Below are 27,054 nucleotides of genomic sequence, written 5' to 3'. Positions count from 1 at the left end.
TGTAAGAACATTTCACAAAAAAATTATGTTGACGTTTTCTGCCAGTTCTATAAACACACTGTAACCAATGTGTAATAATACAATTTGTAATCTCCTCCACAATGTAATTTGGCCAAAGTAAAGTATAGCCTTACTATACCGCCCCTTTCATTTGCACAGTGCCAGCTAAGGAGAAAAGCATGAAACAGACCACAGCTACAACACGGCAAACATCTATTTACATGAACATTTAAAAAAGAAAAGGGAAAATAGGGTCAGAAAAAGAAGAAATGGGGCACTAAAAAGAGTCAAATCAATCTTTTATATAACAAAACATTTGGAATCATGATGCAATCATTCCATCTTGGTATTCTTATGACTACACAGATGACTCAAAGTATTGCACTCATGGTTAAGGGCAGTTAAAGAATGTTTTCAGAAAATTAAAGCCCAAGAACTCTCAATGTTGGTATTATATAATATATGTTCCTTTTATTCTAATTAACAGAATACTTGACTAGATATTTAGTGTAAGATAAACATAAATCATGAGAAAAGTCTTCAGTCCTGAAAGATACAGCTAAAACAGTGGAAAATATACATTTTATTGAAAGATTATAACAGTCAGGAAATTAGCGTCCTTGGTCATATTCTGACACAGTTCTGCCCAGATGTTTTTCTTGTTACTTCCAAAATTGATTATCCTACCCTTCCCCCACCCCTCCTTCTCATAATTAGCTGTGTGCGTTAGAAACTGAAGAAAATAATATACCACTTAATAATTGCATTTTATACTACATGTTCATCATGCTGAATGACTATCAGGTTAATAACCCTAAATATGAAACAATAAAACACCTATAAACGGGAATGTCACTGACCCAACCATCTGCCCACCAGGTTTTGACCTGCCAAGGCACCTGTGAGTTATCCCTGAACCAGTTGCAAATAAGATAGGTTAACTGTGTTGTCAATCTTTTGAAATGGGGTTTTTCTAATGACCCGTGATGTAGATGCAATCAACTTCAGACTATGTCACATAGCCTTACAACCACCCTCTGATTTACTTTCACGGCAGACTCTTCACCTGTCTGATGACAATGTTATCAAATAGCTGGGTACATTGTGCATACGCTGATGAATGGGAATGTAAAGGTTTATAATACTCGATATGCTTTAAATGTTCATAGGAACGTGTCTGATAACAAAGAGCTTCTAAATAAGTTTGTTTTGGATGTCTTATCCACAGAATCCTATTCATAAAGCCAAAAATGGCGTTTTTACAAAACATATTTTCATTTGTTTAGGGTTAAATGGTTGTCACGTATGTTGACAGGATTTATCATTATGAGGCGAAGATATCGGTACGGGCTGGGCTAAACCCCCCCCCCCCCACACACACACACACACTAATCTTGGGCATGTGAAACACTTGCCTTGGTGAATGAGGATACCTGTTCCAGCAACTCTGGCAGAATTGAAGCTTGCATTAAAAAAAGGGGGAAACAGGGTTTCTAGACCAATACATAATTAAAAAGCTGATTTTATGGATGCATGCCAAAGCAATGTCAGCTTCCTGAGTCTGCACACAGTTCCAGTACCTCTGCTGATGTAGCTGTTCCCTAAGTCTTTCATGCCTACTAGGTAAATTTAGTTCTCTAGTTGGTGTTGATGAAGTGTTTGAAGCACTGTGTATTGATTCAATGTACGCCACACACTGGAGAATGGGCAATATTTTATCATGTTTATCCCTCATGCAAGGCTTCCCACTGCAACTACACATAGGAATGAAAAGGAGCTAAATTCTGCTTTCCTATGTGCTTTCTATAGGAGTTGAGCAGTAGAATGGCATACCCCTTGTCAGACTTGTTTGTGGCTCCTATGCACAAATCTAACAAAAGAATTTGCTTCATGGCAAATAGCCATTGTTACAGTAGCTCCAGATAACTATGTTTAATAAGCCTGCTTATAAAAGCAAATGGCTAACATCGGCATCTGTATGTTTGTTTTAAGGGTAAAGCAGAGCTGTGAATCTTATTTTTCAATTTATCCTATCCAAATGGTTCTGTCAAATATTTAATTGGACCTTGATCTTCCATAAGGTCTGAAAAGGAGCAGTAACGATAATTCTTTGTATCAATTTAACAGAGAGATTTTTACCCTCTGATTTTTGTAGACTTTTCTCACAAACCTTTAAGACAATATTGCTCAAGCTTGGATTTGCAATCTCGAAGTGGGTTATGAAGCCATGGTCTGGGGATCACCTTTTCTATAGGCTAAGGATTTTTGTGTGTTTTAAAATAATTATTCTCATTTTTCTAGCACCTCTGGTTGCCAATATAACTTGAGTGTAAATGCTGCTGTTATAGCGCTGACTGAATATATATCACTGGGTAATCTGAAATTTTCCATATATACATACATTATATTTTTTAAATATGAAAATATCAAATGTATAATGTCCTGAATGTAAGCACTGGCTCTGGTCATATTTGGCAACATAGATAGATCTTTTTATAAATATATTAATTTCATAAAATAAATAACTGATTATGGATTACACTGCAATGGAGGGGCTGGCTAAAACACCACAAAAGATGTTGAGACACAAGATACAGAATATTCTGAGATAGTTGATCATTGTCTGCAGCTTCAGGCCAGCCCTGCCATCAGAACTTCCAAGCTCTCTGCTGTAGAGCTGGGATCCTGGAAGTCCTGGAACAGGCTCCCAGGGCTGTGGCTCGAGGGCAGTCTGCAAGGGGCTGCCCCAGGGGAGGAATGTGAGGGCATTGAGATTCCCAGGCCAGTCAGCTCACTATGATGCTAGCTGGCCCAGAAGCCTGAAAGCCCTGGAGTCCCCAGCACGGAACTACAAATTTTGGGAGCAGAGCTGGGGAAAGAACTGATTTTTCCGTTCAGCCAGCAAACCAAAAAAATCAGAGGCAATATTCAGTTTGGTTCCAAAAAATGTTGGGAATTTGTCAGCAAATTGGAAAGTGCTCTAGAGCCTGGTGATTAAAGCACTCACATGTGAGGATGAAGATGTGGATTCAAATGTCCCCTCTGCCTGATTCAGAGGATGGACTTGAATCCACATCTCCTACCTTCCAGGTCAATGCTTTATTCTCCCATTCTCTATGGCCCAGTTAATTTTTAAGTATTTGTGCACAGCAAAACAGTTTCAAAAGGAGAGATTGAGACACACTCACCCTACAAGAGAAAATATCTTGGCGGTTAGGGCCCTCACCTAGAAAAGGGGGAGATAAGCGTTCAAGTCCCTGCTCCAGAGTGGGCACTCAAACCTGGTTCTCCCACATCCTAGGCAAATGCCCTAACCAGCAAGCTAAAGTTTATGAAGAGAACAGAAAGACATGCATGCAGTTCACTGATCCTGAAAAAAATTTCCCCAGCCAAAACTACTGGGTCAAACGTGCAATAGTTTTGAGTTGACAAACTACATTTTTCAGTGAATAAACTACTTCATCCAAAAAAATGTCACCCAGCTACACATGGGAGCTCCAGCAGCTGCTATTAGCAGCCGTGAAACTGATCAGAATGTCAATTTCACTCAGCAGCTGTTCCGGTTAGGGAGCAGATTTCATTTTATAAACACTGTGCCACTGTTTCCAAAATGTGTGGGTTTTAGGCAGAGAGAGGAAGGACTGCTGGTTCACAGAATTTTTTTTTTAAATTACATTCATTCTGATTTGGAACTAAATCATATTTCAAAAATGCAAAATTTCCTGCAAATTGGAAATTCCATGTTTTGGCGGTTCTACTTGACAGAGACTTCTTTTTACTCAGGGCCTCAATCTTTTATTGAGGGGTGCATATTTTTATTAATTGACACTATCAAAATGCTTGTATTTACTGTTCATGTGTCCCATATAAACTGAAAAATAATATTAAGATTAGAGGACTTCTTAGTGAAAGTTACACCTTTATGAAATACAACTTTACCTAGCCACAATTTTCAATTCATAAGGTTTTTCAGCTCAAGGTTCATCATTTCAAAAGCAGCAAAGAATCCTGTGGCACCTTATAGACTAACAGACGTTTTGGAGCATGAGCTTTCGTGGGTGAATACCCACTTCGTCGGATGCATGTCCGTGCATCCGACAAAGTGGGTATTCACCCACGAAAGCTCATGCTCCAAAACGTCTGTTAGTCTATAAGGTGCCACAGGATTCTTTGCTGCTGTTACAGATCCAGACTAACATGGCTACCCCTCTGATACTTGACACCATTTCAAAGTGGCCCAGCCAGAATGAATGCTAATCACACAATGTTACTGTATTTGTATGGCAATATTTGTAGTTTCACCCACTCTGCACCAATTTCTGAGTGTGGCAGATTTACACACAATGGCTTAAAAGTGTCATACTCATTACATACTGCGCATGTACTTGCAAGCATAATTTCTACTTTTTACAAGTGGAAAAGCATGCCACAATTTGAAGGTCTAACTCAGTAATCAACACTGGAGTAAGCACAGTAAACTTTCAATACCAATAAATTAAGCCTAATTTAGATGAATTGTTTCCATGTACTTATGGGGCAAGCTGTCTAATGCTACCTTGAAGCCACAATTCTATCATGAAGAGACTTCCTATTATAAAAATAACTTAGTACCACATCAACATTACAAACAAAAGCACTGAGTGTACAGAAAAAATCAAAATGTAATTACAAAGGAAAAGTACAGAGTAATAACAGATAACGATAATGATTTGCATACAACATGTAGCCAATGTATCACTGGTCACTCTAGCAAGACATCACAATTCAATGACTAAATAATGAATATTTTATATTCATAGTATTTTATGTGCATAGCAGAAGCGCAAAACGATTTACTGGATACCTCTTGAAAGCCCTCCAAGATATGGTTCTGTATGCGTACAAAAAAATTAAAGAGAAATATATTCAAACATTTGGAATAGATGGTAATTTAATTTTCCAAGCTGTCAATCGGTCAGAAATATCTGTCTTCATGACATTGCTCTTTATTAGTTTCTTCTAATGCGGAACAAAAGGACAGAGATTATATAGTAATCTTAGAAGTCACTGTACTTTCTGCATTAAGCTTATCTAGATAACATACAGTATTATAAATCAATACATATAACTATTTCTTTAGTAGACATTTGTTCTCATTCAGTCATCATCAATTTTTTAATCCTACTTCCATCCCTTTATACACTGTACTTGTTGCATGTAACTCAGGAACTTGCCTCCAGTCAAAATGGGTCCTGTGTTCATAAGAGTAACAAACAGCAAGTTTCCCACACACAGCAAACACTGCACTCAATGATGTGTCTTCATTTTTCTCTTATATGTTCTTGTGTGGTTACAAAGTGTACCTAACCCATTTTTATTTGCGCTGATAATGCTATACGAATTTTTTAAAAGTTTCACCGTATTCTGCTCAGAAGTGGGAGTAAGTACTTTTCTGAGGGTAATAATCCAATTGATGTTTTATTTCTAAATATTTTACTCCCTCACTGTTTAAGAGAGGTAAAATAAAAGCATGTATTAGACAGACCAAGTAAACCACTAACCATCTGAGTTTTTCTTTTGTTGAGAACACCCAAATGAAACTACTTGACAGTATTATTAAGTTTAACTCACAAATAGTATGCACCACCATTTCAGGATGTTAGCTTTTAAAAGCTCTTCACTTAGGCCCAGATCCTGCAAAAACTTGACTTATTCATGTGCTTAACTTTAAACATTATAAATAATCTCATTTACTCATTCACTGAGACTGTTCATGTGGATAAAGTTAAGCACATTCATAGAGGCGTCCATCTTTAGCAGGAACAGTTCCTTAACTTATATAAAACACCAATTTATTATAATGGAAAAGGTTAAAATATTTCCAAAATTGCTATTTATAGCAAGCAGTATCTACGATTTTGGAGATCAAAGTTAAATCTAAACAAAAGAAACAGAAAAACAGCTTCAATGGGGAGATGTCACATTAAAGCAGACAGCATGAGAGTGATCAAAAGCAAACTTTGGTATACCATCTTTCATGTTATGCATCCAAGTAAACCAGTATTTTTAACAGCTCATTAATGAAAATAAGACAATTAAAATAATATCTTAGATGTTACAAATAAAATGGTATTCATATCTGGAGTGGATTTCTGAAGGAAGTATCAAGTTCAAGGAAACAGCACAAAAATTTCTGAAGCCAATCAACTATTGAGTCTTTCACATTTAGAATCTTATTAGGAACCAGACACTAAGGCCTTGTCTTCACTAGGGGAAAAAAGTTGTGTCTTAACTCAAGTTAACTAATACAACATAAAATCCTAATGACGACAAGGCAGTTTGCCATTTTCACATGAGTTAGGTTGAAGTTAACCGTATGCTTCCACAGGCTTTACCTTGCATACTATCTTGTGTGACAACTACAAACTGCCTTGTCTTCATTAGGGTTTTACTTTGTGTTAGCTAACTCACGTTATTTAAGACACAAGTTTCTGTCCTAGTGAAGACACAGCTAAGGCCCAATTTATTTTCATCAGTGCTGAGAACCTTTAATTCCCACTGAAATCAACAAGATCTGTGAGCATTCAGCTCCTCTGAAAATCAAGCACTGAAGTAATATAATACCTTTTTCCGGGGGGAAAAAGTGCTTCAGTTAAAAACTTCTGCAGAACTACTTGCTCCATAAGGGCTGCAGACCTACCACCAAATCTTGTCGTTTCACAGTTGCACCTCTCATTTTGCAGGTTAGGCTGCAGGAGAGTTCTGCATAGGTATGATGGTAACAATAGTTTTAGTTAAGGTTGCCTAAGTATTCACATTACATTACTATTTTCATTCCATCATAACATACCATTTTTGAATCTTTCAACCATTAGTCTTCGATTTTTTGGGTGGTAAATACTGTAAATTTCCTGGGATTTACATATGATTTTTTCAACCTTTTAAAGTGGTTATTCTGTGCATCTCAAATATAAGCTTAATAAAGAGAAAATGTATACACAATTCTTGTGATTTTTTGGACAGTTCTAGCATTGAAACAGTATAATGTTGAAAACTGGCAGTGAAATTGCTTTCATTAACGTGAAATGCCTTTTGAGTTTTCCAATGAAAACTGCTTTTGATTTAAGTGTGTTATGAGAGCAATTCATGCAAGCTTTTTAATACTTTTGAGCACAGCTTTTTTTAATCTTTAAAACACCTTTTACCTATATTCTAAGCAAAGGATAGTTATGCTAGGCATGAGTACAGTACAGACGCTTCCATAGGACCCATTTCTCATTAAAATGGGTAAAGATTTCCCAACTGTGGTCCAACTGGTTTGCTGCACAACCTTTGCTGGTAGCCTACACAGAGGTCACTGGTCACAAGACACAGGCTCTCCTTATTTCCAGCTGCTTAAATTGTGTTAAAGACAGATAAAAATACATTAATATTTTTCCATTGTTTTTCTATGTAGGTAATCATTGTCATTGCCACAGGACTGTTATGTAACCGCAAATGAGAGGGGAGATGGGATACTCTCTTATGATATGTTCCACTCTGAAAATATCTGAAAAACCTTGTTTTTAGGTTAAGACTTAAGAGTATAATGGCACGAGGTGCTGCGCTCTATTTCCAGTGCCTGCTATAGGAACTGAGATTGCAAATAACCTCCCAATATTTTCTCAACACCTGACTGGATTAGGCCCTGCATGAAGCCATAAGACCCCTGCCACATTTGCTGTGCAGTAAACAATGAATCATAGAAAGCTCAATAAGAGGGTCTCCAGGATAAGCATCGAGGCTTGCCAAAATTTCTCAAAATTCTACATTTTGACAAAGAAATTCATACATTTGGCATTTTAACAAAAAAGGGGAAATATGAATGGTTATGAGTTCTTCCTCTCTGTTATTAACAAGCTTAATTCAGAACGAACTTGCGCAAGACAGAGTGTTAGGGTGGTGTCTAATAAAGCAGTTTCAGGTTATAAAATTTCTTTTTTTTCCTATTTACGAAACCTAGGAAATTGACATTAAAAAGCATGTTAAGAGAAGATTAAGACTGAATATGTGAACGTTCAGAAGCCAAGATGTGGTAAAGTTAAAGTTAGCAGCTTAACTCTGCTCTCTTGTACTTCTACTTTACTGTATACTCTAATTTGCATCATTGCAGACTATTTCTCACATAATACGTCATCTTATGCAATATTTTCTACAGTTGTCTAAGGTGTGCAATAAATGAGACAGGGTTGTCCAGAAGCCCTTATCGCATCTTGCATGTAGATAGCCTGAATTCTGGCATATGCATGGTAATGGCCAGCACTATAAAATGTTGCACATCTATCTGAAGTTATAGAGATAAAAATGTGTATGATATTTATTGCATTTGTGAAATGGTATCTGCTAGTGTAAGTAAGACCACCATAATGTACATGTACAAGAGACAGTTAAAACTGTGCATATAACTTTAATCTTGACATTTCTTGTCTTGAGTGATTAACCATTCACCCTTAATGTTCTCTTACTTTTTTAAAATAGGATTTTATTAATATTCTTAAGATATAGGACAGTTTTTCTCAGTGATTCTTACGGAGCCAGATGCCAAAGTTACCTGACAAAGGCATTTTATGTACTGATCAGTAAGGCATGTATCCACGTGACTAATGCCGGATGCCCAAAGTTACAAAGCAAAAGCCTGAGTAGTAAAGCACGCTAGACTGACCTAATGACAACCCCAGCCAATACCAAATGTGAGAGAATACTTCCACCACCTTTCAGCGTACAAGTTTTACTTATCTATAATTGAATTTCCATGTATATTGTCACACTACATTACCCTACAAATAACATTTCTGCAGGAAATCCTAGCGATCTTAATTTAATAACTATTTGCCCAAGAGTCTAAGTGACAGTCAAAATCAATTAACTGATTTCAAGAACTTTTTATAAAAGTTAAGAAAAGTAAATAACCAATGACCATTACAAAAACTTTGTCAGTTACATCAAAAAACAATGTAAAAAAAGTCAAGGTGAGAAAAAAAAAAGATATATCAACAATGCTTTTTAAAAACAGAGACAGCGTGAGCGTCATAATGCATGACTTGAGGGATTTTCATACAAAAATCTGTAGGAATTTGGAGCCATGGAGAAATAACTACTGCTGTCTATGGAACTGGCTAAAAGAAGTTAAGGATATCTGAAGATGTTTATTGTTTTACCTTGTATTTTTCATATATATATATATATATATATATATATATGCATGCTAATTATCCACAGTAAAGTTTCTGAAAGATTGTCATCATTTCATAGCAATAAAATAATGTATGTTTGTACAACAAATACAGACAATGGAATTTTTTATACTGAATTGTATAATCGATTGCTCTCCACTTCCTATTGTAAATAACGTGTTTCTTTTATACATCAAACTAAAAATCAGAGCTTCTGGGACTTGTTTTTTGTGTGCCAAGAATGACCAATTTGGGTTTCCACATACAAAAAGTTAATAAGTTTTTTCATAAACTTAACTTAATTCGTAATTATATAAATTGATCAATTGCTCTTACAGCCTAAGGTGTGGAACAGACTATGTGTCATAACATTCCCAGAAGAACAATACCTTGCACTCGACTGACACACAAGCAAAAGAGTGATCCAGTTTGCACAAGTAATTTCTATTACAGTGTTCACTCACACGTTATTGTAAAACAGTAAATTGTTTCTATTTTGTGCATCCCAGAAGTGTAAGATTTAGAGGGTGCCATATATTTCTTAGGGTTATTGGTGCTTATTTCCTTTTGAAATTTCAGAGTGCTGATTTGAAGTAAATGGATAAAGTATTTCTTTATAAAACACAAATGCTGGAGCAAGATGGATACAAATATTAAAGCTAAATTCTTCATAATTAATTTATTGCCTTAGGGACTTAAAGCTTTCCAGGAAGCATCTGAAAATCTCCAGGGTCACATTCTGCAACTAGAACTTTGCTTTTACTAAAGGATGTGAAGGAAAAGTGTCCATCTGTGGACAACTTTTCAGTTAAAGATATACAGATATTAAAAAGCATAATTATTCCACTTAAAAATTCAATTTACAAGAGTTCTTCCTGATCTGTCCCCTCAGTCCTATCTTACCTCCCCTCCAACTGCCCTTCAGCCTGTCTTCTCCCCGTCAAAAATCTTAGGTCAGCCTCTTCGGCTGCTACTAACACAGTGAACGTTCACCTGTCTCCCCACAGAAGTTGGGAATTTTCCAGGGGCTCTCTACCTCACCTTCAGTTTTGCTACAGCATTCTCATGACTGACACTCCACTATGCATTCCTGCTAATATGAACAGCTCTCATTGCTCATCAGAGCATGGGCTTAGATTTGCCGTTTGTAGATCTGTCCTTCACTTGTCTGAGTTAAAAGGCAGTCAAGCAGACTTTGTGTGGGCCTTTTCACACCAGACCTTAAAACTTGAACACTTTCAAACTGTAAGTCCTTCTAGAAAACTCCTTCCAAGCAACCAAGAGTACACAGGACAGTTCACAAGTCATGCCTCTTGATTTCTATAGTTGCAGGAGCCATACAGACAGGAAGAGATGGTATGTAGAGAGATGCCATTATCCTGTGCATTCAGATGTGACAAGACTATTAGCCTAATGGAACTAGCCTTCCTTGTCCAAGACAAGTTTGAAAACCATATTTGTTTTAGGCAGTAGGGGGCTATGAAGATAAGTGAATCTTTGTTTCTCCTGAGCCTGGTCAGGGCCATTGCTATCAGAAGTATTAATAGGAATTCATATGCAACCTTCCCTCACAAACAAATAGAGAATGTGTCTCCGTAACAATGTTACCTCTTTCCACAGCTTTGTGGAACACCACTACCTTTTGTTCAGGGGCATTGTGTACAGATATCTAGTATCTTGAGAAAGATACGGGCCACAGCCTTCTAGCTCAGAGACAATTCATCTGACTCCACTACCAAACAGTTCAGCCAATCTGTAACTAATAGTTAGAGGACAAGGAGCATTCACTCCCAACACCAGTAGGGCTTCTTAGCACAGAAAGAATGTTCTGATACCCTCTGTTTTTTTGTAAATAAGGTGGCTTGTTTATCCATCATGATTACCCTCTGGAATACTAGGCTTCTGAATGTCCTTAGTATATTTAGGACTGCACTTCCTCCCAGAACATTTATATGTAGCTATGGTTCCTAGACAAAGTACTCTAAGTGTGTAGTCTCCCAAGTAGGTTTTCAGACCCAAAACAGGAGTGACCCTGGTCACTATAGTTTGGAAGTCCATTCATAATTGCAATTTCTCCTGGACTGCCACCATGCCAGAGAAGTAAGGAGGTCAATTGCCAATCATGTATACAGTGATAATCTGTAGGTTATGACTAAGGCTGCATGTCTCTCACAGCCTTTCTGTCATCTCTATGACTTCTGCAGTGGCCAGCAGCATCAGTTTGGGTGTGTGGTAGGTGGCTCAGGGCTGGGGCAGGGAGTTGGGGTGCAGGGTGGCACTTACCTGGGGTGGGGAGCTCCCCAGTTCCCACCTGCATGTCCCTGCAGCAACTACACAGAGGGGCCAGGGGGATTCGCACGCTGCCACGCCCGCATGCGCTGCCCCACAGCTCCCATTGGCTGCAGTTCCCAGCCAATGGGAGCTGCAGAGCCGGTGTCTGCGGCAGGAGCATTGCGTGGAGTCCTCCTGGCCGCCCCTCCATCTAGGAGTGCAGGGACATTCCGGTCTGAGCCGGGTAGGGATTGCCAGCCCTGCCAATCCTCCACACTCCCAGCACCAGCAGGGGTCCTCGGTCATGCGCCGCCACCTGCGCCATGCCCCAGCACCAGCAAGGGTCCTGGGTCGCTGCCCACCTCCCCTCCTCAGCCCGGGTCCCAAGCTGCACGCCACCACCCATGTCCCCCCAGCACCAGTGAAGGTCCTGGGCCACCACCACCCCCAGCACCCGCAACTTCCAGGCCCAAGTTTTAGTTAGGGGTATATAGTAAAAGTCATGGACAGGTTTTTGTTTTACTGCCCGTGACCCATGACTTTTACTAAAAATACCCGTGACTAAAACATAGCCTTACTTATGACCACTGAGGGCTCAGAGTCCACTGAGGTCAATGACTGCAGAGCTGTCCTCCTCATAAGTATTAGGAACACCTGTATGGCACTTAGAACTACGCTATGCACATAGTGCCTCCTTTCTTGCCTCAAGAAATTATTTAATAAATGTATGCTGGGTGGTTCTGTGGAACCAAGGCTCAATATTGAGAGAAGCTCTGGTAAGAACAGAATCAATAAGGCATGAAGCCTCAAGTGAGATTATAATAGGTGAGTCAAGAGGTTTAAAGATCAGTAGGAAGCAACACAAGTGACCAACATCACATGAGGAAGGGAGCCACTAGGCAGATGAATACAATGCTCAAAAACTGAGATTTCAAGTCTGCTTTCATTGTCCAAAAGCAATGACGGCAAACTCAGAGCAGCTCCTTCTTAATTACAGCATATAAGATCATTATTTTCTACTTATAAATATAGTTGGAGAGTTTCTAAATTCAGATTCTATGTCATCTGTACTCATCTATCTCATTCTATCCACAGCATCTTTTCTAGTACATTTTCAAAGAAAGATATTTCAACAAAAATAATCTTTTTACAATTAGAATAGTCAGTGAACACTCTCTATTCAGTGTTAATACGTAGAGATATCAACTGGCATTCTAAGCCTTCCAATACAGATGGCAAGCAGATTGTAATTAAGGTCTCTCTCACCCTTGAGCACACTTTTGTCTTTCTGTTCTTTTGTATTCTAGTGCTACATACATCTCTTCAAGCATGAAGCCTCTTTTTTCAACAGACTGGCACAAAGAAATCCCTAAACAAATGCCTTCCTAAAATTACATAAAACCTGAACCCATTAAGCAACTATTTTTTGTAGAAGAACAACTAGTATAGTACATTGTTTTTAATGCTCTATTCAACATTTACTCTAACTACTACAGCACTTCATTCTAAAATAAAACAGAACTTACCCTTGTAAAGACTAGAACCCTAGAGCTATGGAGGAAATTAATTGTTTCAAATGTTACTAATTTCCTTATGCTCACTTAAATTTGCCAAAAAGTCATTTTGCCTGGAGCACAAGAAAAAACAAAAATGAGTACAATTAGCAGGATGACTTCAACATGTTAACTATGTTGCAGAAGAGAACAAGACACAACCAACCAGTTACATTAAGTCCATTTCAAGTGATAGAAGTATTCATGGTAAAGTCTACATTTGAGCACTCTCCTTTGAGAGCATCCCACCGAACGTCTTCACTCCTGCACATTTCACTTGCCATTATGTAATGTCTTCTTTTTTATTATTATTATGGTGTGTTCAAAGATATGCAATAAAGATGTAGTTCTTTTGGGGGTTTGGATGTTATCAAACTACACGGGCAAAACTCACTTTGTTTAAGTGACTGGAAAACCTAACATGAAAGTATTGCTTTTGATTATGAACATTTTAGGGTGACACGTCTGTAAAGCAAAACCAGCACCCATAGTATATGTAGCACCGTAGTCTCTCTCATCTTCCCTTCTATATTTTCAGTCTTCCCCCAGAGCCTTTAATCCTCTTCCCACACTTTCTGTGACAACAGTACATTTGTTTACCATGCTGAGGGGTAATCTACATTCTACACAAGATTATTTTATAATGAGGCTGGTAGCAGCCTGATTACCAATTGTTTTTAGGCTTTTAATTTTTTTCTGATATACTTAAAATATAACTATTTTGTCCACTGTCTTCCACAAAAGTTTATTCCAAAATGCTTTACAGAGAAAATATAGTTACAAAGTTAAAACAAAAAATTCTAGTAAAGGGATAAGGGTATTTAAAAGGCATTTTCAATAGGAATTTTTTTTAAGAAAAAGAAAATCTAAGTTTAGAGACAAAGAAAAGCTGTCCCAAATGCCAGGAGCTATGAATAAGAAACATCTTGTACCAACAGTTGCAGGACTATATGTCTGTTATCAATTGTGTTGCTCTAAACATTTTGGAAGGGAGGGACCCTGTCGCTGGTAAATTATATCATGCTCCTAGTCCTTCGGGTTGTATAATAAACAATGATAGCTCAAGTGAGAAAGGAGGAAGCGACTTATTGGACATGCTGGAATCTGAAGAGCTCATGGGAAGCCAAAGGGAAAGGCTATGGTCATGGCAAGAGGGGAGGAAGGCACTGAGGAGGACTTTAGCCATGAAGCTAAGGCAATGGAATACATGGGCAACATTGTAGAGGCAGCAAAAGCAGATTTTCAAAGGAGATGAGGGAAGAGAATATAACTTCAGAATCAAAGTTAGACAGAAAAGCTAAATGGAAAGATTTATGTTGGCTTATGCTTCTGTCTCAGAGGTATTTATAAGACTTTTATCTACATTTCAGATAAACCTACCAGAGAAATTATAGGACAACTTCATTAAGTTTTGCTTTGTTAGTAGTCATTCTGCATATATATATTACAGCATATAGCTGTCTTCTGTATATTTCAATTTTAGACTGACTACAGCTGAGAAAGATATTGAAAGGAACCTGGAAACAACTATAAAAATGTATAAAGACAATAAGGAGCCCGTAGCACCTTAAAGACTAACGGATTTATTTGGGCATAAGCTTTCATGGGTAAAAAACCTCACTTCTTCAGATTCCTCTCCATGCATTTGAAGAAGTGAGGTGTTTTTTTTACCCACAAAAGCTTATGCCCAAATAAACTGTTAGTCTTTAAGGTGCCACTAACATGGCTACCTCCTGATATAAAAATGTATAGCACTCATTCTGCTGATCTGTATTTGTAGTATTAGTATAAATACTTGTATATATCTTAACATGATTATATTGCTTAATTATTTAAAAATTTCAAATAACCTGGTTCAGTTGATTTTTTCTCTCTCTCCAGGATTGCATTAGCTCTTCTGTCCATACCATCACATGGGGAGCTCACGTTCAGCTGATTATCCACTATGACCCCCAAATCTTTTTTGAGACTCCATGCTTCTCAGGATAGAATCCCCCATGCTGTAAATATGGCGTACATTCTTTGTTCCCAGATACATACATTTACATTTATGCGTATCAAAATGCATAGTGTTTGCTTACGCCCTGTTTACCAAGTGACCCCAATCACTCTGAATCAGTGACTTGTCCTCTTCATTATTTACCAGTCCCCCAATTTTTGTATCATCTGCAAACTTTATCAGTGATAATTTTATGTTTTCTTTAGGTCAATGATAAAAAATGCAATCTCTGTGGGACCCCAGTGGAAACAGAGTTGCTTCATGATGATTCCCTGTTTGCAATTATATTTTGAGACTTCTCAGTTAGCCATTTTTTAAGCCATTTAATGTATGCCATGTTAATTTTATATTGTTCTAGATTTTTAATCAAAATGTTGTGCAGTACCAAGTCAAATACCTTAGAGAAGTCTAAGTATATTATATCAACACTATTCCCTTTATCAACCAAATGTATAATCTCATCAGAAAAGACATCAACTTAGCTTGACAGGAGCTAATTAATATTGATTTGCACTAATCATGGTGCCCTCCTTTCATCCTTTATTGATCAAGTCCTGTATCAGCTGCTCCATTATTTTGACAGCGAGTGATGTCAGGCTGATAGGCCTAAAATGACCCTTTTTAAAAATTAGAACAAAATAGGCTTTTTCTCAGTCTTCTGAAACTTCCTCATTGTTCCAAGACTTATTGAAGGTCAACAGTAATGGTCCAGTGAACTCCTAGGCCAGCCCTTTAAAAAACTCTTGGATGCAAATTATCTGGACCTGTTGATTTAAAAATGTCTAGCTTTAACAGCTTCTGTTTAACAGCCTCCAGAGTTAAAAGTGGAATGGCAATAGCGTTATCATCACTATATGGTATCATCTGTTTTTTCCCCCAAATACAGAACAGAAATATTCTAGTCTAGATTATGTTTAGATCTCATTTATGCTGCCACTTAGTGCTAGGAAAGGAAGGAAAATATTTTAGGATACAGTTAATAATAGTCTTAGTGGCACTATTGCTCAGTTGCACCTTCACCTCAAGATATAGGCCCTAGTCTGTATCCAACGTAATCTCAAGATTACTGACAGCTTGTCAATTCTGCTAATGTAGAGACTCGACTTCCAGTACCAATTTCAACAATTACCACCAAGCTTTTAAATGTTGTGCACTATGACAAACAGAGGTTTGACTTTGAAACAATAATTCTGAATAAGAGTTAAAAAGTTAGAGGGAAAATCCAGAATATACCTCTGGTAAACTGCTGAACTGGAATTTGCTGGTTCGTTAACAGGCACTGACCAGGAAGAAGGAAGCAACATTATGCCAGTGGCAGGACATCTACCGCAGAAATAAATTCCAAAAAGTTTATTTCAAAGATAACCAGTGGGTACAGCACCTTTAACTTATTCAGATAGCGTCTTGTGTGGACAACCAACAGATCTTCTTCAGTAGCTTCTCGTGCTTGTACAATCAAGTCATCTGCAATTAGTTTTTCTTCTGAAACAGCAGGGGAAAAAAAAGGAGGAAGAAAAAAACTGTTATTCAGCATTGCTGAACTTTCCAATTTTTCTCCCTACAATTTTAGAATCTGGCTTGTAGGTGTTGGAGCTCCTACAGTACTTTCCATTAAATGGACTTTTGATTCAAAGTGCTAATAAATGCTTCAAACACACACTCTACACAAGTTATTAATCACATAAATAATATAACAAAATTGTTTATGGATAAAACTAAAATAATAATAAGAATTTAATAATGCTCATAGGCCACTTCATAATTTCAAAGTGCTAATTTCTTTGTTTAAACTGGAAAGGAAAGGTAGGCAGTGAAGGTTTTAGAATAGAAGACAGATGAGGCTAAACACCAGAATAAATATCCAAAGGGCACTCATAGCTTAAACATGGATACAATTTGAAAACTCTGGTCCTGGTATCAGCAATTATTCACCTTGATTCTTTAATACACCTCTACCTAGATATAATGCCACCCAATATAACAAGAATTCGGATACAACATGCTAAAGCAGCACTCGGGGGGGGGGGGTGTAGAGGGAGCAGGGCTGCACGCTCCAGCAGATCAAATCAAGTTCGATATAATATGGTTTCACCTATAACGCGGTAAGATTTTTTGGCTCCCGAGGACAGCGTTATATAGAGGTAGAGGTGTATATTTTACTGCAAATTCCACAGTCAAGCACTGACATTTAATTCACTGAATCATCAGAGCAGGAAATACCAAAATTCAAAGAATAATAATTACTTAGGGAGTTCTGATAAGACATGAACATCTAGGCTTAATTGTTACATTTAACATTGTCAAACCCCTACTGATATTTAATTTGCAGAAGCCAGGAAGCAATTACTTGCTCTCCATATTTGGTGGCCCATAGGCTTCCATAAAATTAAGTTTTACCAGTACAAACTACTGCTTTCCTAAATATCACCCCAAGATGTCTGTACATGGGTGTGTGTGTGTGAGTGAGATATTTTTAATGCAAGCAGGGACATGTGGATACATTTGCTGGATGGTACACCAAACTTCATTTCAGTGCATCAGGGATGGCTAAGCAATGCCCATGGTGGAGAACAGTTATGCATGCTTTATCTATGGTGATCAGCTGTTAAAAGTATAACACCAGTGATCATTACATGATTGTTTATGCAGAGTTGTTGTAGCCACGTTGGTCCCAGGATATTAAGGAGACATGGTAGGCAAAGTAATTTTTTTTATTGGACCAACTTTCGTTGGTGAGAGAGACAAGCTTTCCAGCTTACACAAAGCTTTTTCCAGACCTGAAGAAGAGTTCTGTGTACCCTCGAAAGCTTGTCTCTCTCACCAACAGAAGTTGGCCCAATAAAAGATATTACCTCACCTACCTTGTCTCTATAATTGTTTATATTATATAGTACGAGAGTATGCGTCTGATGAGCAACTACACTTTGTGAAAAGCTTTCTTAATGCAGCTGCATAAAGAATGTAACCTGATGGATTTTGTTTCCACTGGCATGGTATAAAAGAATATCTGCAATAAAATCTGCACTGGTAGAACTTCTGTGTTCCTACTGACCAAGGCTTGAAAAACCCACCTTGCCAATTCACCCAGCTCACATAGAAATTTTTTCTAGATGAGCAGGGCCAAGGAGATAACTTCTTCCCTGAAGGGAGAAGTAAGTATCAGAACAGAGTAGCCAAAATGCCTCTAGTAGTTTTCCAGCCAGGGGATGCAGGGAACAGAGTGCCCCTTCTCCTCTACAAAATGGGAATGGGGGGGGGGGGGGAAGAGTCTAGTGTCATCAGTTTTTCCGTGAGGAACTGGAGAGTGAAAAGCAGAAGTGTCCACATGAAGAAGAGGAATTGGGAGAAACACCAGTGTGTCCAGAAGGGCAGCAACCTCAGAGGAGCTCAACAAAGGCAGAAGGCCCCAGTGTTCATTAATTGGGGGATGGAAGGGATGGAAGTCAAGATTCATTGATTGAAGAAGGGGACTGGGAAAGGTCCCAGAATTCATTAACTGGGGAGAATATCAGAATGCATTTAATGCATTCCTGAGGGGAAGAATTTAATTCATGTGCAGAGGCAGAGTTGCTTTATTGATGGAAGAATGAATATATGGCAATGTCAATGCAATAGGCATGGCTGTGGGTGGGCCACTGGCTTGGGCATGGGGTGTCTGACAGGTGTTTCTGACCCGGCCAAGTAATCTCAGTCCTCAGGTGAAAAGGTGTTCAAGTTTTACAAGCTCTGACCTTAATTCTTATATTTGAAATTCCCAACAGTATTTCTGCACAGAACTTTTAATTTGTGTAAACAGCAATATTAGTGCCTCTCAGCACACTAATCTTTATGCCTCTATCAGATGATCTCAAAGCACTTTACAAACATTAATTATCACAACATTATGAAATAGTAAGGGATGGATATATGCAAGCCACAGTTAGTCTCCTTCTTCCTGAAACGTGATTTGCTACTTAATTTGAAATATATTAGGTTTCATCAGCAATCTCAAGAGTAAGTCAGATTCGCACCATATATAATTTAATGCAGCAAGCTAGTCATTAAAACTTTTTTAGTGGTAAGAGTCAGGGTGGAATGTTCTCTCTTCTGCGATACGGTTACAAAGAGAGACTGAAGCAACCAAAATGCTCCAGTTACATTCAGTCATACTCGGTGCTTCCCCTTGGAAGTCAAGTATTTCACATGTTTACAAGGATCACAATGCAAAAGAAAGATTTTTTTCATTCATTTCAGTAGAACTGGAGTCATTGTGCAGTTTTAGTTTCAGGATTAGCTTTAAAATAAATAGTGACTGGAACCGCTAAACTGCATCTGCTTCCAGTCCATAAAGACAATCTTTTATTAATTTATCTTCCCTCTCATCACCTTGTAATCTAGTACTGATAGAAAACATTTAGTATTCAGTTTGTAACCACAATGAACACTAAGTACATTAAATGTCAAAATGTTCATTACATCATTGTGGTTTGAAAAACCGAACAGAGTCAGTTGATAAAGTGGAATTTTGTGGATGGGGTCATCTGTGTCTGACAAGCGTTTGATAGTATATGTCAAAAGGCAGTCTCTCAGTATACCTATGTCAACTGGCATTAATTTGGCCTTCTTTATGATAGTCTCAGAGAGACTAAACATTAAATGAGTATTGAGACTGAACTCTAACAGATGTGGATGCAGCAGCTCTGGTATACTTGCACTTTTTCATCCTGTATTGCACCTGTTCTGAGGATAAATAATTTACTTAGTACCAACAGGATGCTTTGCACTCTAAAAACATAGGGCCTTTGCCTTCTATACCTGAATCAGCACAAGCACAAGAGTCCCTAGTTAGAGTCCAACAGTTCAATTCATAGTACTAACTTCACAGGTGATGCAATGTGAAAACAGGCAAACACGTTTAAGAGTCTCAAACAATTTTATGTTAATTTCTCTTTAAAATATGTAGCACAAGCAGAATAGTTTATATGGTTTGTTATAAATGTTTTATTGGCATGAATTTGGGATCTTCTCCACCATATACAGTTTGTGAAGTACTCTGGAACAGTCTGAAAAATTCACTTGATCCTCTGTTATTGAAAAGTAGGGAACTTTCTGCAGTGATTGGAATTTTGCATGCTAAGCTACCATTAAAGATGTTTCTAGCTTTTATGATTTGAAAATAACCTACTAATGCATTGCTTCCTTCATGAGTCTTTATATAGGCAGCTCCTATACTTTTGCTGTTGCTCATAGTTTTGCCCAGCAGTGGGTCAGAATGAAATTAACCAACTAGTTATTTTTCCTGCTGTTTTTCAAACCCAATGGCAGAGTGAAATTGACAATCATTATGTGAGTGTCACTCTACATACACACAGCACCACAGAAATGCAGCCACAACTGGGGTGGAAAGTTCTTGGCAAAATATTGGTGGGGAAGAAAGTGCCAAGGACAGTGGAGCAAACCATGCTTTAAAGAAAACTGCTGCAGTTTGTTTAATGTCCAAGAAGCTCAGATAGAATCTCAGTTTTTAAATTCTCACTTGCAAGAGCGTCAACAGTGTAAAGTGCATGGACCTCAATTTACATAAGAAATGTTAAGGGCAAGTTAAACTTGCTGAGATTTAAGTTTGTGGTTTCACAGACACTCAAGTATTACAAAGGTGATACATTTAAAAAGAAAAAAGCATGGTTTGCCCAGAAAGCAAGACAGACAGTAATGTAGAGCACTTATTGTCTATATTAGCAATAACTATAGTTAATGTTTATAGAGCTTGCATGCAATTACTTCTGTTCCATTTTCTTTGCACAAGTGTCAGTTTAACACCACTTAAACAAAAGTTGAATAATAAGTGTAACCTTGTCATTATGTTACCTTTCAAGAAATTGATTACTTTCCCCCATTTCCCTGCATCAAACGGATGTAGCTTCTCCAATCCCATAAATGTGATGTTGTAGTCTGGAGAATATACAATAGGCCAGCATGTTGGTGGAACTTCATGATACAGCTCAGTTCTGTGAGGCCTTAAGGAAAAAAAAAATAGAACCATCACTGTTCCTAATGATTGGTAAAGAAAAATCTAATGACCTCGCCCCACGTTAAGCAGTGGGGCCATTGTCTGGCTTGTTGAGAACATAAGAATGGCCACACTGGGTCAGACCAATGGTCCTTTTAGTCCAGTATCCTGTATTCTGACAGTGGCCAACACCAGATGCTTCACAGGGGATGAACAGAACAGGGCAATGATCCAATGATCCATCCCATCATCCAGTCCCAACATCTGGCAGTCAGAGACATAGGGACATCCAGAGCATGGGGTTGCGCCCATGACCATCTTGGCTAATAGTAACTGATGGACCTATCCTCCAGGAACTTATCTAATTCTTTTTTAATCCAGTTATGTTTCTGCCTTCACATCATCACTGGCTAACAAGCTCTACAGGTTGACTGCATTGTGTGAAGAACTATTTCCTTTTATTTTAAACCTGCTGCCTATTAATTCATTGGGTGACCCCTGGTTCTTGTGTTATGTGAAAGAGTGAATAATTCCTTATTCGCTTTCTCCATCTCATTCATGATTTTATAGGCTTCTAACATATCCCCCCACTGTCTCTTTTATAAAATGAATAGTCCCAGTTTTTCTAATCTCTCCACATATGAAAGCTGTTCCATACCCTTAATCATTTTTGTTGCCCTTCTCTGTACCTTTTCCCTTTTCTAATTTTTCTATTTTCAGATAGACAATCAGAAGTGCACGCAGTATTCAAGGTTTGGGCATACCATGAACTTATATAGCAGCATTATGATATTTACTGTCTTATTAGCCATCCTTTTCCTAATGGTTCCTAACATTCCATTAGTTTTTCTGTCACTGAACATTAAGCAGATGTTTTCAGAGAACTACCCCCATTGACTCAGAGATTCTTTTTCTGAGCATTAATAGCTAATTTGGACCCCATCATTCTGTATGTATAAATGGAATTATGTTTTCCTATGTGCATTACTTTGTATTTATCAACACTGAATTTCATCTGCCATTTTGCTGCCCAGTCACTCAGTTTTGTGAGATCCCTGTGTAACTTTCTGCAGTCAGCTCTGGACTTAACTCTCTTGGGTAATTTTGCATCATCTGCAAACTTTGCCACCTTACAGTTTCTCTCCTTTTCCAGATCATTTATGAATATGTTGAACAGCACTGGTCCCAATACAGATCCCTGGGGGACACGACTATTTACCTCTCTCCATTCTACAAACTGACCATTTATTCCTACCCGTTGTTTCCTGTCTTTTAACCAGTTACTGATCCATGAGAGGACCTTTCCTCTTATCTCATAACTCCTTAACTTTGCTTAAGAACCTTACATGATGGACCTTGTCAAAGGCTTTCTAAAAGTCCAAGTACACTGTATCTACTGGATCACCCATGTCTACATGTTTATTGACCCCCTCAAAAAATTCTAATAGATTGGTGTGCCATGATTACCTTTTACTAAAGCCATGTTGACACTTCCACAACAAATTGTGTTCAGCTATGTGTCTGATAATGGTGTTCTCTACTATAGTTTCAACCAATTTGCCTAGAACTGACGTTAGGCTTACTGGCCTGTAACTGCCAGGATCGCCTCTGAAGCCTTTATTAAAAATTGGCATCACATTAGCTAGTATGGCAAATTGCCAGTACTGTTATGCTGGGTCTCGCACTCTCTCTTCTTTGGGGAAGGTTCAGGGCGTCATTGCTTTCCTCAGAATCGGTATTTTAATTACCCTACTAGTGTCCTTGAGGAGGGGAGTGGAGAGGGAGGGACCTGGGCCCACCCTCTTCTCCAGGTCCCAACCCAGGGGCCCTGAGGTTTGTGGTGAACCACTTGAACTAGCAGTTCCTTCCCCTGGGCTACTTCCCTCTCCTGCTCTTCAGCTTGTGAAGGGGCTTCTTGCCCTCCTTCTACATAAACCAGGTGCCCCTTACCTAGGGTTTTTTTGGATTTCTCAGCCTACCGCAGCACTCCTCCAAACTTTCCTTTTGGTCTCTCTTCAAAACTGTTCTCTGCTCCAACCAAACCTTCCTGCTCCAACTCCCACACTGTCTGGCTGAAGCAGGGGTTTTTAATCACATGACTGACAGCTAGTGCTCTAATTGGCTTCAGGTGCTCTAGTTAATCTATAGCAAACCTTCCTCCCCTTACAGGGAATAAGGCTCCCTGCTAACACTCTCCTGCTGCCCTCTGGCCATGCTGTATCACACTATCCTCCAGTCATCTGGTACAGAAGCTGATTTAAGTGATAGGTCAAATAACCACAGTTAATAGTTCTGCAGTTTCATATTTGAATTCCTTCAGAACTCTCAGATGAACATCATCTGCTCCTGGTGACTTATTACTGTTTATTAATTAGTTCCAAAACCTTGCCTCAGAGGTGATACGTAGAGGAGTATGGAGGGTGCCAAGTACCCCCGGATTGGCCTGCTAGGGACAGGGGCTCTGTCCTTTTCTCCCTGTGCCTCCCCATCAGCATGTTTGGCCACTTTCCCTGGCAGCCGGGCAGGAAGTGTGATGGAGCTGCTTCTGCCTGAGAGAACCGTGCAGGGAGGCTATGGCTCCAGCTGTCATCTCCCCGACTTGGGTGGGAGACTGCTGAGAAAACCAAACATATGGTAACGTACCCTCCCAAACCCTGCTACCCTCACTTCTGCATTGCTGCTGGCCATAGCATTGGCTTTAGAGCTAAGTGCCCACCAGCAGGCTTCCCTCTCTGGCTGTCCACCTCTGAAGGCAACAGCCCTGCCAGGAACAGGGCAGAACTAAGGGTGGCAACCCATGATCCCCCTGCAATAGCCCTGCAACCTTCCCATCCTGACTGCCTTTTGGGCCCACAGATTACAACACCATGAAATTTCAGATGTAAACATCTGAAAACGTGATAGTGACTCATTTTTTAAACTCCTAGCCATGAAACTGACCAAAATGGACTCTGAATTTGGTAGGGCCCTACTCATGTCCAAGCACTGAATGATGCAGTATGTCAAAACACACAAAGAAGATGCAAATGATTATGTACATTATCTCATTCCAGCACTAAATTCAATTATTGACAAAACTGAGTTCCATTTCTACCTGTTCCACCCTTTTCCAAGTTGATTAAACACTAACCCATTTTAAATTTTAAAAGGTAGGTCCAATTTTTCACTTGACATAATCTAAAGTTTATTTTGATTTACTGGGCTCAAGTTTCAAAGTTTTGTTTCTAAATACAAGTCAAAATGTACTGTCTCTACACATTAAGTATATAACTAAGGAAAGATGCTCAACCAAACCTAAAATTGTACGGAAATACAAAACACACTGGAAATTTAGGGTCCAAACTGTAATCTTGATTCACACAAAACTTCACAGAGATTGTTAGAAATTCTTCCTGAGTCAGGACTACACAATCACGTTGTGATTGTTCCATTGTCTCTCATACAAACTGTACCTCTTACAGAATTAAAAGAACATTTTTTTAAAATCACACCTCAATCTAAAAATATTTTACCTACTATAGTTAAAATTAATACCTACAATTCCTGGAGATAACAGGAAAAATATTAGGGGAAGAGGTTCTTTCCAGAATCAGACACCATTTTTTTTTTATAATCAGCTCTCTCTTTTGTCTATGTGGGTTATTTTTCACATAACAATGGAAAGAAATTAAACACACACAAAAACCTCAGGAAAATATGGCTGTAATTCAGGATGGAGGAAAATTCATTTAAAAAAATGGATTTTTTATGTAAATTAACTGCTTATTTTCAAAAGAAAAGTATTTGAAAGTAAATTTGAAATTATGGCAAACTAATGTTAAAGCCTAAACTTACTAGATTCTTTTAAAATCATATACATTAAATAAAGAAAATATTAAGCAATACATTTGCTGCCGAAATCTTAAAGAAAGTCAAATCACTGAACTGGTGAAAGTAACTAAGCTAAGCATCTGGAACCAAAGTTTGCTGAAGTGCTACAACCAGCTTTTGACAGTAGTAGAGAGAATATATTTTTCTTTTCAGTATATTCAACTAGTTTACTTCAAAGACTAATTCATACAAAGTTGAGAAACCAAATGGAAGCTTAAAAAGCATAAAAGCTTGTTTTCCTCTTCTAGTCTATGAATAAAGACAAGGTGTGAGAGGAAGAGATCTACTAATTCTAAAATATTGAAGAACATAGTGCCAGGAACAATCAGTTCAATTTACTAACTACGATAATACCTGCGATTAGTAAATTATTTATGTTCAATTCAAAACATGTTTTAATAACTTAAATGTTTTGGATACAGAAGAAAAAAAGTAAGACAGTTTGGTTTACTTAATAAAAACAATTTTAAAATGCTGGTTTTGTGCTTTTTGAATTTTATTCCAATTTCCACCCAACTGCAGGTTGGAACAAATCACAAATTAATCTAGTAAATAACAAATGCATCGTTTGTCTTTATCTAACATAATAAAAAGGTAAAAATTAAGAATCTGAATAAATGTATGTTAAGCTATATACACTGCTTAAATAAGTGTGTATAGATATGGTTATCCTACTTAGCAAAATGAAGTACCAAATTTAGTGTAAAAGCTATATTTAGCTGCACGTCAACTTCTTTTAAGGGTTATTGACTAATGAGATTCAACCTTTCTTCAGGAAAATCAGAAGTACAAATGGAAAAACAGATTAAAATCAATTATTTAAATCAAAGTTTCCTGTTTGTTGATTTCAAATCATTATTAAAAATGGTGATTGAAATCAGTCCATCCTGCTGTGAAACCACAAAAATTGGTAAAGGTACTCTTGGGCTCTCCATAAATTACTTAAACCTTTAGGAAGTGGGTGGGTCCTTAAGTCTGCATGTTTCTTTCCAGAGTTACAAAGTATTATAAATGGTCTTGAAAATCACCAACAATGTATTACATAATTTATGGACAGCTATTCAAGAGCAGGTGTAGTACCTGAAACTACTTTTAACTCATTTTTAAAACTGATCACATTTCACCTTGACTACATCTGTTAAAATAATGCCAAGAATAACAACTAAGGGAAAGAGAGATTATGAGATGGAGGAAAGATGGGTGGTCAGATGAGCTATAACAGATAGCCAATGGATGAAGCAGACCAAGGCAAAAAGGCTGTTCCACCAAGAGCTGTGCTGGAGACTGGTACAAAACAGTGGCGCTACAGTGAAGCAGGTCAGAGAAAAAAGGCAGATGTTGGACAAGTGGAGGAAACTGACTGGGGAGAGGAAACAGAGACACTCCGGAGCGAGGGGTACTCCAGAAAAAAGATGCTTGGAGTGGTCAAGGGGTGAAAACCTGGTGCAGAGGAAGCTGGGAAGGGAGCAGCAAGGGAGGGTCTCCCTGAGGCGGGACAGGTAAGAGAAGAGGGTTGGGCAGGAGGCCGGCGCTTGGCGTCTCCTGTGCTGGTTCAAATCCCGCTGCCGTCACATGCAAGGACCGTGCCGGGCTCCGCCCCTCGGGGCGATGCAGGCCGGTGCCCGCCGGACCGGCTGAGTCAACCCCACCTGCCTACGGGGCGGAGACAGTGACCATGGGGGGCCCTGATGGGGTCTCCGGCGGGCTGCGGCCATGCTGCCAGGCCTGGGGCGCTGCAGCCCCAGCCCGGGGTCTGCTCCCTCCCTCCCGGCGCCGCCACAAGCACTGTCCCCGACTCAGGGAGCGAGGCCCCTGCCGCGGCCCCGCCTGTCTAACAAGGCCCGGGCCCGCCCGGAACGCGTCAGCTACTCACATCCCCCCGGCCGCCTTCTGCCAGCCCGCGCTCCGCCGCGGGAGGGGCGGGGCCGAGCCGAGGCGGGCGGGAGGAGGAGACATGAGAGGCCCGGCCCCGGACGGATGGGGCGGCACTGGCTGGGCAAGGCTGCGGGGCGGGGCCCTGGGCTGGGGGCAGGAGCTAGGAACGGGGCGCAGCGCTGGGCGGGGGGGAGGAGGGAGAAGTGAGGTGGAAGAGTCTCTTGCCCCGAGAGCAGAGAAGAGTTTGCACAGGCCTCATCTCCTCTTATCTGCCCGGCCGTTCCCCCTTCCTTTGCAGGACTCCCC

The 27,054-nt window shown here is 39.1% G+C and overlaps 1 protein-coding gene across 2 annotated transcripts in view; it reads right to left on the bottom strand.

The window, feature by feature from the left end:
- Positions 1 to 26,797, bottom strand: part of LOC115655087 (histone deacetylase 11-like) — a 68,620-nt gene extending 41,823 nt beyond the window's left edge. Inside the window, exons 1-4 of one of the 2 annotated variants that reach the window (XM_030570178.1) lie at positions 26,747 to 26,797; positions 20,862 to 21,010; positions 16,396 to 16,496; positions 4,844 to 4,870 (exon numbers count right to left, since the gene is read on the bottom strand). In XM_030570178.1, the coding sequence (XP_030426038.1) occupies positions 4,844 to 4,870; positions 16,396 to 16,496; positions 20,862 to 21,010; positions 26,747 to 26,748 (279 nt within the window). In that variant the 5' untranslated portion in view covers positions 26,749 to 26,797. The remainder of the gene's footprint in view (positions 1 to 4,843; positions 4,871 to 16,395; positions 16,497 to 20,861; positions 21,011 to 26,746) is intronic. The other variant, XM_030570179.1, reaches the window with a different exon arrangement.
- Between the last annotated feature and the right edge of the window lie 257 nt (positions 26,798 to 27,054).

This window comes from Gopherus evgoodei, chromosome 7, assembly GCF_007399415.2.
Source record: "Gopherus evgoodei ecotype Sinaloan lineage chromosome 7, rGopEvg1_v1.p, whole genome shotgun sequence".
NCBI lineage: Eukaryota > Metazoa > Chordata > Testudines > Testudinidae > Gopherus > Gopherus evgoodei.
This window is presented reverse-complemented; position numbering and strand designations above follow the sequence as displayed.